Source organism: Ptychodera flava, chromosome 18, assembly GCF_041260155.1.
Source record: "Ptychodera flava strain L36383 chromosome 18, AS_Pfla_20210202, whole genome shotgun sequence".
Classification (NCBI taxonomy): Eukaryota; Metazoa; Hemichordata; class Enteropneusta; family Ptychoderidae; genus Ptychodera; species Ptychodera flava.
In genome coordinates this window covers 9,226,363-9,237,846 of record NC_091945.1, presented here as the reverse complement: position 1 = coordinate 9,237,846, position 11,484 = coordinate 9,226,363, and the positions used below count along the sequence as shown (strand labels likewise).

The 11,484-nt window shown below is 36.9% G+C and overlaps 1 protein-coding gene across 2 annotated transcripts in view; it reads left to right on the top strand.

Annotated features, from left to right (window-relative positions):
* LOC139116791 (multiple epidermal growth factor-like domains protein 10) overlaps positions 1-11,484 on the top strand; it is a 46,067-nt gene that overhangs the window by 14,895 nt on the left and 19,688 nt on the right. The window contains exons 1-3 of one of the 2 annotated variants that reach the window (XM_070679448.1): positions 2,962-3,176; positions 5,910-6,008; positions 6,205-6,275. In XM_070679448.1, coding sequence (XP_070535549.1) covers positions 3,082-3,176; positions 5,910-6,008; positions 6,205-6,275 — 265 coding nt within the window. In that variant the 5' untranslated portion in view covers positions 2,962-3,081. Of the gene's footprint in view, positions 1-2,961; positions 3,177-5,909; positions 6,009-6,204; positions 6,276-11,484 lie in introns of those variants that run through there. The other variant, XM_070679449.1, reaches the window with a different exon arrangement.

Sequence of the window (11,484 nt, the reverse complement as noted above, 5' to 3'; positions counted from 1 at the left end):
GATTTTTCTCATCCACTTTTGGTACTCAAAGAGTTTTCTTTTCAATATGTAGCTTTCCATATTTAATGTATGCTTCTTTGTTCTGATATTTGTTCCAAATTTTCTTCTAGCATCGCGTACGCCCTGCCGTACGCGAGGTGTAAAGATCTCTGTAAATCTGCATGACAAGAAGTCGCCTCGTAAATCGCCGAAATACCGCATCCCTTTGTTTACAGATGCTAAATTTAGTCGTATTAGGCGCGATGATGTAATGCGGTGCCTTTCGAATTGAATATCTTCCATTGAAGATCTTCCATTCACTAAACAGCAGCCGAAATTCTATAGGTGAGGTGTCAGCTGATTCCATGAAGATTAAACTTTCACATAAAATTCAGCACAGGAAGTGATTTCAATAAATGTGCTCCAAAACCAGTATGATATATCTATTTTTACAATCTGTAGCTGATGCGAATACCTTCTTCCTTATTACATTTCTCGTCTTCTCGTTCCTGCCCACAGCATTTACGACATAGAGAAAACGACAATACTTTTACTTTGCGTACAGTCACCCACCTTAATGTGCACAGCTACAGCAATGCATAGGTAGCCTGACAGTAATACCACTTACTTGTTCGTCCATGCGATGAAGAGCAGCTGCGGTTGATTCGACATCAATAAGATTTGTCACCGAGATACAAATTTCAGGCAAACCACTCTTTGGCTGCATTAACAAACACCTTCGGAGTGGGATTGACGGGGGACTTCAAAATATCAAGAGTATGTTGGGGGCCCTTGAAAGGCTTTGGGGACTTATAGGGGACTTCAAACACAACTTCTCTTATTGATATAAAATATGTGTTGAGTTGTCCAGTCAATTTAAGCTATAACGTCATGTTTATTTTCGGGTGGTTTTGTTTTGTGTATCCACTGCAGTTTCTCGTTCTACTCGCTGAAGCGTGATGAAAAGTCCAGCATAGCCATATGTGTACAGTCTCATAGACTCCCATGTCTAGAGGATCAACATTTCCGGCGAAATTCCAAAATCAATTTTTGTACACATGTGCACTTGTAACCACCCAATGCTAATCAAGTACGTTTATATCAATTATCCAACGTCTTTAAGGTAGAACGCACCCCGGGGACAGACATTCGGACTCTCAAACTTTTACAATTCTCTTCTGATATACCACATGTGGGGGTTCATTTTAAAGCTCTTGGTGAAAGAAAACTTTCACCGGCTTAGTTTTTTGAAATTCGAAAATTTTTATTTTTCTCCATAGAGTTAACACAGGGATGGCGGCCATTTTGAATTTCTAATATCGGTAAATCTTGGGTAATTTGTTTCTCTAGTACCAAAATTTGCACGGTGACCCCTTATTTTTATTCTTGATTTTGAAAGAGAATGATTGAAAGATTCCTTGAGGAAAGTTAGAGCAAAAGTTTAAGTCTTTCACTTTCGAGGTGCATACTACATTAAATGCACATATACTGCTAGTTTTATATGGAGAAAATTGTTCATAATTTTCTCATAGACTTCCATGTATAGTGAAGCAACACTATTGATAAAATGCACAAATCAAATGTTTGTACACACCTACCACTTCAAGCAAAGTAAATTTAAATGAATCATTAAACGTATATAAATGTAGAGATATAGTTTTGAGGGAATGTTATTTGTTTGCACAATGGAGTCCAGTTGTATTATGATTTGATTTTTTGAGGAAACACCGTTAGTATATAGTCTACATTTTGCCTTCCCTTGATGGGCACTTCAAAATTATAACAAGTCAGAAGGGGGATTTGAACGCATTTTGCGTTTATTTAGGGAGGGGCATTTGAAAACAAAAATTGAGAACTCTTTTTGGAATCTCCTGAACAGAGGTGTTATCGAATGCAGCCTAAGAGACTATTACGTTTCGACAGCCACTTCGTTAATTTAATTCCGACGTTCGAGGTTGCTTTAAACACTTGGGTGTATGGCAACAAATTACGTCTGCTTGGTACGTCGCTGGCGTTATTACATTGACAACACACGCCTTATTCAATATTATTTTATAAACCATCCTTTTCACTATCGTATATGTAACATTTACTTTCCCTTAAATGGGAGTATTTTCAGCAAAATGTATTATATCAATAAAAGAAACGGAGCTATTTTCATGCAAAGGTACGATTAATTTTAATACTTTTATTGAGTTTATTTTTCTGTACTTTTCCTCGATAAAATTTATTAAATTTTCTACTTTGTTGTTGAGAGACAGTTTAAATTTTCAAATGCTGGAAACAATAAAAAACTTTCAGATTGATGTGTTATGAATTATCTAGTGTATTCTAATTAAACATATTGAAGGAAAAGTCATTTATGTCAGACTTTGAAACAGAAACATTGGACATGTAGGTGGAAAATACAAACCAAGATAAAATTATAGAGCTTTAGTGATTCTATGTCTCTCTTTCAATCATTATGATAAAGGAAAAATATATATCGAAGTTCCGTTGTTGATTTCCCAAATCATCCTCTGTCATTTTAATCATCATGACACAACAAGAAAAAACATACTTGCAAAAGCCCCTCCACTGTGATTGCTCTGTCCACCCCATAATAAATAGAATAACTCAAAATCTGTTTTTTATTCTGCCTTCTACACAAAAGCTGTAAGACTGGGACTATGTGCAGGCATGATCCTGCCAATGTCCCATGCAGCAGCGCCTCCATACGAGAGTAATAGGCCATTGTTTGTTGTATGTTGTTTCTTTCTTCAACTTAATTTCCCATTCAGGACAGCTGTCATATATATAATGCACGGTAATAAGGGTTTACTTTTCCATTGCAGGGAAGTTGACGCAATTTCCTGTAGCCGTAACTTGTCTTGACAGGTCGAAATGTAAAGTGCAATGCACATGAATGATTACTCGCCCACGACAATACTTCCTCATATGAATAAGTGAGTGGTACTGCGTAGCTCTTGACACGTGACTTATGAGGATTCATTAAACGTTAACAGAGCTGGGGCTTTCTTTCTCTATTGTAGAACCATCTAGACATTTGTGATAATTTTGCGTCGCTGAGATTTTGATAAAGACTCTTTCCGGGATCACAAGATGTCAAGGAATCACTGTATATTGATTACACTTGGCGTGTATGTTTTGATCTGTTGTACGCTAAGTACATCTGAAATATGTAGTGTATCTGTCAGGTAAGCTTTTTTCTCTTCAACCTTCCCTATATCGTCTAAAGTAATATTTAAATACTGCATGCAACATTTGTTCAATACGTCCTCGGCAAAGAACAAGGGGTTGTTGGACTATCAGTGGTCCTGTACAACCAAATGGTTGCAGCTTCTAATATTGAAATCTTCTGTTCATATCAGCAAGTCTCTGATATTACGGTATAATCCTTGACACAGATAAGATATCGCCAAGTGTCAAGTTTTGGAAACCATGTTTGAAATTGTTTTATAAAAAAATGAAGAAATAGTATACGGCATCCAGTTGAGTAACACGGCGTAAATATCATTCTTTTACGCCGTAAAAAGAATGATTGGTATTTACAGAGAAGTATTCATTCTTATACACAATGCTGAAAACTCACTTTCTCTCATTACCGGGTAAAAGATTGCTCGATGCTGAAGCATCTTCATGTTTTCCTTGTCAGTGTTCTCCAAAACGGTTGAAACTGTAATCTCTGAAATCACACTTCCGTTTTAAAGTCTCAAACTCCTTCCTCTGTTGCGCTTTGTTTCAACAAAACACGGTACCTTGAACAGAAGTGACATTACAAAAACTATAGAATTACATTCCCACCTTTAACCTTTGACCCAAGTGTTTGATACTGCTTCGACTTAGCGAGTGGCAATGTTAAAATGCCATTGAAACAAATTACGGCGTCGGTCACATATATGTTTGAATCACGCAAATCATAATTTCCGTTCTAGATTGGCGTTTTTCACTCAACAATTTCTTAAATAAGCAATCTCTTATCCTGTTTTTTCGCGTGAGCGAAACATCTGGTATGCCGTCGTTTGCCGCATTGTGAGGAAATTACTGAAAGTGGGTAATCTTTCTCTAATAATATATGATACAGTGATATTTATCACTACAGACTGGCTAATTTTGTCTGAGTCAGAAGATAAGATCGAGTTCTGATTTATTATTATAAGTCCTGTGACGTAGTGTCATGTGATTATTATTCATGAGCTGTCATTACTATTCATTAGGGCATGTATATCTCTCTTAGCTCACGTATACTCAAGCCAGTCTCCAGTTTACCATCACTCTATGTACGTAGCTTAGAGCTTAGTGTAATAAAGTAGCATCTTAGATTATATAGTACTCGCCGTTTCCAGTCATCTTTACATCCCTTCATCATTGGAATACCAGCCTTGCCGGCCCCGACACGCTACCACATAACCGACAATACCATCGTAACCTCGGTTATATCACAGTCACCTTGGTATTAACTTTTATCAATTGCAAAATTTTCAACAAGCACGGAAGTCCTTGAAAGCTCTGCGTGGACCCATAGTCAATTTTTCTCAATTATTAATGATGAATAATATTTAATTCTGAATAAAAATAAACGTAAGTATAATATTCTTCAAACAGCTCATAAAAATCCAGTTGCTTATAATAAGTTGATGATAACATATGCAAAAACGATTGGTTTGTTTTTAAGGTAGTATGGTACTCGAAAGTGAAAGACTTAAACTATTGCTCAAATTTTCCTCAGTGAACCCTTCAACCTTTCTCTTATCAAATCAAGAATAAAAATAAGGGGTCACTGTGCAAAGTTTGGAACTAGGGAAACAAATTACCGAACATTTGCGATGTTTGAAATTCAAAATGGCCGCCATCCATGTGTTAACTCTACGGGAAAAATAAATTTGGGATTTTCGTAAAACCAAGACCATGAAACGTTTTCTTTCTCCAAGAGCTTTAAAATGAGTCTCAACAAGTGGTAGATTAGAAAAGAATTGTTGAGATTTGAGAGTCCGAATATCTGTCCCCAAGGCGCGTTCTACCTTAATGCGTTGATGTTATCAAAACTGTTAACTGTATAAACAATGCAATTTACGAACCAGGAACTTGGAAATGTTGGCAAGATGTATGCGATTTATGAGAAAGGCGTAAACGGCGGATGTCATGCCTGAAAAAAAGAGGAAATGATCTTCATACGATTTAAACTTCTGTATACTTAAAACAGTGTCTGATATCGTTGATATCACTTTATTTTTGAGATAGTTTAGACAATATTTGTGCCCAAAATGCAACCTATTCATATAAAAGGGGTCACACTGGACCACAGACGGCCAAGACGCATTTAATTTTTTCTCACTGCTGTTTTCTCTATCAGTTCCTCTCCTTTTCTTCATGCTCTGACTGGTCGGAGTAAATAAAATAAATGATTATATAAGCTAACCCAGCCTCTTGACTCTCTCTTTATTTATTTCACATCCCATTATTACAAGAACGTTTATTACCTAAGTTAAGTTCCTTTTTCATTCACATTTCTATCTTTCGCAATGTTGACCAACCCATAAAATCCCTGATAAGTCCACGGATTAGCATAATTAGTAGTGTTGACTAAACAATCATTACAAGATGTGACACGACCAATAATTTATGTATTCCTATCTTTTCATTTTAAATACCTTTCTATTTTGTGTATCCGATTTTCATAAACTTGTTAGACTCTCTGAAGTCAGCAAGATGTATTCATTAGCAAACAGTTTTCTTAATTACATTACATGTGAAGTCCTTATTCGTTTAAAATTGCAGATTGCCATGTCATGAAAAGTATTTGTAAATTTACGAGATCAACTACTTTTATCTCCAGTAACATTACACATTTTTTGTCAATTTTATCGTCTGTGTATAGCCTAAACCGATATAGAAAGCCGCAGAAACATGAAAATGTTGTTTATCTACAGCAAAGCGGTCTCGACGAGTGTAACAATCCAACAATCAAGTCGACAGAAATATACAATCAAATGTGGGTTTTGGGGTTGGAGTCGCTGTGCAAGGTACAGGTAAGACATGAACAAATCACCTGCATTATTCGAACATTGAACTCTACAAGATAAAGTGAATTTCATCATCACTGTCGAAGGAAAGATGAGCATTAATAAATATAAACTCGCTTTTCAAGTGAAGTTAGTATTTTGTCGTAGAACTAGTTTGCACAATTTATGATTAGTCATGTGTTGTTGATTTTGACGTCTGTAGAACGGTCTACTCTGTGTCGTACACTACACAATACCGAAAGATCTATGAAATACAGTACAAGAATTGTCCAGGTAAGTGGTGTTCATTGAACCACATTATGATAACATAGACATAATAGTTTTGAGTTGTTTCTCATCCTGGGGATCGATTATACCACAGTTTTGTGAGTTAGTTTGTTATGAATTATATGAGTTACAATTGCCACATTGCTCGTGAGACAGATATCATCACGTTTCAACAGTCATTACAGAGAGTGACAGAAAAATATTTCTTTTATTTCCTAAATATCTTTTGTATTATCATGCCATGCCCGTCAACATTTTGACACACTTTCATCGGTCAATAAGACCCGATAGGCCTGTATTGGGCGTTTTAAAGAGCCTTTCCGAGTTATTCGGACAGTAAACTTGCTAATTCACTGATGGTATCGATACCTTGATCAGTAATTACCAAGACACTTGTGTAATTCACTTCAAACTTGATACCTGATCTGGCAGTAGTAACCCCTTGGGTGGTAAAGAGTCACCGGACAAATACAGCTTGCAATGCTGAAAACCCGCCGACTGCTCCCAACAGATTTCTGTGAACTCTATTGACATTGTTGTCTGCTTGAACAGTCCCACTTTTCATACTGTTTTTAACACGATTGTTGAACACTACTCCAACCTTCACTAGACAACCATAGCCAAAGGGCAGCAAAACTCAGTGAATATTGCGAACTTGACTGACACAATATTTTTATATTGCTGTATAAAATCAAACTGATTATGCAATCTCTTATTCAGTGACATTTTCCTGAAAAATACACAGGGTCATAGAATCATAAAGGTACTGGAAAACGTGCCATTTTCTTCCCGATGCTGTCACCGGGAACATCAATGTTTCATTGTTTTAACATCTTTGATCTGAAAAGCAATTTTACCAACTGTAACGACCCATTATACTCTCCTAACCTTTCAGTATTTGAGGTTAACTAGGGTAGGAGTTTATACACGGATGTATAACATTTTCAAAAAACCTATGAAATCAGTGGAGGGGCTTCTACACGAGCAGGGGCTCATACTCGGATAAGTACGGTATATACCTTCTACAATTCATAACTCGTGTTCACTGATGTTACATATGTTGGTTGTACTGAGGAATGGCCTCCGGTGGACCCACAGGGGACTCGGGCTCTTTGTTTGTTTGTTTATGCGTGTTTGTTTATTTGTTACATATGAATATTTCCATACTCAATAAAGAACCAATAGAGAGTTGTATTTGTGTTCGCATTTGTCAATAAAGAACGGTGTTTTTTATTTGTTTACAAATATCAGTAGTAAAATAAAGGTGGTCAACTGTGACAAATTTTGTTTTATTTAACTACAACAGTCAGTCGACGGAGTCCAGCTGATGTAAGTATGTGGCCTACGACTTGAATTTCCGGTAGGTTTTTCTGAACTCGAGAGTTCCTATCGATACGAACTTGTTCATCCGATCGATAAAATTTTAGAAATTTCTCCTGAACTTAAAATATGACAGAAGACCATTATTTCAAACAAAATGAGACGTTTTAGATAAATAACACTGATATCCAAAGTATTAACACTTTTATCTTTACGTACAAATGTAGTTCCAGAGTCGGGGAGGGACTCTACTCTATTCCCTCCAACAAAACATTCAATACTCATTTCATTACGATCTTTATCGATACTTATAATAATATCACAAGTTGTTCTGTTGTCTGTTTTCATAGCGTAATATCCAACCAAATCATCAAACTCGTCTCCTGTAGCTAACTTTACACATCTAATGAGAACTGTACCATGCTCAATTATTTTCATATTATCAGTCATCTGTTGATTCATAGTCTGTAAAGTTAATTCAGCTATCCCCTCCCCCACACTTTTCAGACCCTGTTTCTTTAAAGTTGTGTCCCAAAATAATCTTACTGGAACTCCGCTAGCTGTATATGAACAATAATTCTCCCCATTATTTATCCACCTTCGCAGTGTATTATCTGCTTTCATTATTGTATTAAGAGGACTAATTTTAAGGTGAATTGGTATACCAAGAAGTGCAATGTATGGATTCTTAGGAGTAAGCCAATGACGAAAATCTAGCAACTTGTATTTGTTTACATTGCTATCAAAATAAATCACATTTGGAGTTCCTGGCAGTTCAGTAACTCCACCTGCAATTTCACTATCCAATATATCTAATATGTTACGTGGTACATTATAAGGCATGAATTTCTTACTATCCCCATCCCACGTCAGAGCAAAAGGAGTAGGATCATTCGAAGCCTTTGTGGCGTCAATTACAGTTTCATCAATGTCTTTAAGTTCGGAAAATTCTACAGCATGTTCGTGCTTGTGCGCAGAGGCTAAAACGAAATATTTTTCGCGGTCCTTGTAACGAAGGACGTAATCCTTATTATGATTAGCAGCTATCTTAGTATTATTGTTAACTTTAACATCACTCAAATCTTCAAGCTCAAGATTTTGTACACGAATTGCACCTAGACCGAAGTTACTTGAACCAGACATAATTAACCTATATACAGTGAAAATTAAAATAATACCTTGTAATAATATACAACGTACAACGATGATCATTTCGATTGTAAGCAAAACAGGCAAACTGGTTACTGTTAATTTTTACCCTTGCATTGACATATCACAGTTTACGAAGATAAGACTTTTACAGTGTTCACTCCTTAACTCATGGTATAACATAACGGGGACGAATAGTATATTAAAATATCAAGAAGGCGTCCAACCGAAGAAGACTAAATCAATACGACCGGGTAACTACAATATCGATACGTTAAATAAAGCAATCGGGTTGAAACAGAAAATTAATTTTGAAAAAGATCTGCCGACAGGCCGCGTTCTTCTAACTTTGGCTAAAGATGTTAAAGTATTTTTTAATGCTACAGGTAGCTTCGCTAACCTCGTCGGCTTTTCAGATAAACCTGAGAACAACCCTGTGATAAAAAGTACTATGAGTCCAGGTCTAGCGGATTTCTTAATAGTCACTGAATATATAGTTCATTCAGATGTCGTTGATTTTACTGGAAATTATGTTTCATTTGGCTCTGGCGAATACATACAGGGAGTAGTATCCGATTGTTTACAAATACTTCCCGTTCAGGATACAAAAGAGGTAAGTGAAAAGGTTACCTACGATTTTAAAAACGGAGCACTTTCCATGCCATTGAGAAAGGATTCAGACTATATGAATTCAATGCGTATTTGGATAACAGATCAGGATGGAAACGTAGTTAATTTCAATAACTGGCCAACTACCTTTTGTATTGAATTATTGTAGCCCTATCGGTGTAACCCTATCGGAAGATAAACCATCCCACGACCAATCCTCCAGCAATATAAATCATTTCATATTTCTTTTGCTCAGGACTGGGCTGATAATAATTTGAAAATTGAACTGCTTTGCCTGACGTAGAGTTGTCTTGCGCCGCTGCTTCTTCAAGGATTTCTGCATCTGTATCTCTTAATTCTGCCGCAGCATGTGCATCCTTTGCCTGATTTTCTCTTTCCCAGTCAGCCTGGAGTAATCTTTTTTCTGACCAGACGTTGCGATCATGTTCAAATTTTTCTAATGCTTTATCATGTCGGACTTTCTCTTCAATAAGAGCATCACCATTCCCAGAAAGCTTTTGTCCGATAATATTTCTTCCTGTGAATGCCGTTGCATTTAATACAGCACCGAGAAGTGTCATTCCTATTGCTGAGGCCATAGCTAACTGTATATTATTACAATTTATAAGGTTCTGCAGGAATAAAATCTTTCTGTTCAAGGAAATCTTTGGTCGCAACCGCGGCAGCAGTCCCACCGCCTTATTTTGCCAATCGAATTAAATTTGGTCGACTTGGATCGCCCATATCTATTTTCAGAAATTTGCTGGAGATCATAAGATATCCCATCGCAAGTCCAGCGATTACAATACCATCGTACATTGTGTTTACAACTGTTTTAGTATCCATGATTGCTGACAAGTATATAAAATAGAAAAATAAAATAATTACGAGTTAATCTATCTCATAAAATGTAGAGGAGCTGGGTTCCCCTATCGGAACCGTTCTGCAGGGAGCCGCTACGGGCTCTGTTTTTTTCGCTTTCTGATTTTGCTCATCTTTCCGAACGGGACAACTGTGATGCCGAGCACGCCCCCAATATAGTCCTAATGCAGTCAATGAAACTCCCACAATTCCTAAAACAAGATAACATTTATTATACCAGCTATCGCGTGAGCCATCACACTGTTCTTTTGTCGTAGGCGGTAGGTCTATACAGTTTGCTTCAGTCATACTCACGGCATTAATAATTGCTTTTCATTTCTTCTCCTTGTTTTGCCTGTTCCATTCCGCTAATCTCTTCCTGGCTTCCACTCTCCCTGGATGCTTCGTCGGTAATGTAATTTTCTCTATATTGCGCTGTGGCTCCATTCCGTAGGGTTCCGAATGGTAGGATGTGTTGGTGTCGGTGTTGGTGACGGAGTCGTTTCTGTTTGCTGAGTCGGTGCTTGCGAAGTTGAATCCATTTATTTCAGGTATTATATTAAACCCGATTTTTTTTAAATTTAAATGTTTACCCGTAATTAAACCGGTGGAAACTAGAGCAAGTATGGGGCCCCATGTGTAGGCTATCCGTCCTGATAATCGTTTTATTTCACTGTTTAGAATAAAATCCTTTTTAAGATCAGTGGCATAGTTATCCCCATCATCGATTGGAACTACCTGACTTATTGCAGCGGCTCCTAGATCTATGAAACTTTGAGTGATATTATCACTTATAAGAGAACTGTATTTCGCTTCATATATTTTGAAGGCTTTAATTACCATTTCATCTTCCCATTTTTCTACGTCAGCAACTGAAATCTCCTTACCAAAAAATAACTTACTTTGACAAACTTACTTTGGCCACTTGCGATGACACAGAGTATTTTTTCACGTTTAGTCTCTATTATGGATCGAGCGTCCGACGCTGCGGTTGGCGCTGTCGTATTTGCCGCTGCCGATGTCTTTATTAAATTCTCCATTGTGTGCAGTATGTTATCTATTCTTAGTAAAAAATAAAAAATTCGTTTAAACCTGAATCCGAAATATAAGTATTAACATAGGTCTGGAATGTTAGTACGATTCCGAAGATCCGAAGAAAATTCTCCTCCATTAAAATCTATCTGTATATAGAAACACGAATCATGAGTACAGACTTATTCCCAGTTGCTTTTCAATTGAATAAGACGAGCGTACCGACAGTACAGCATGCTGATAT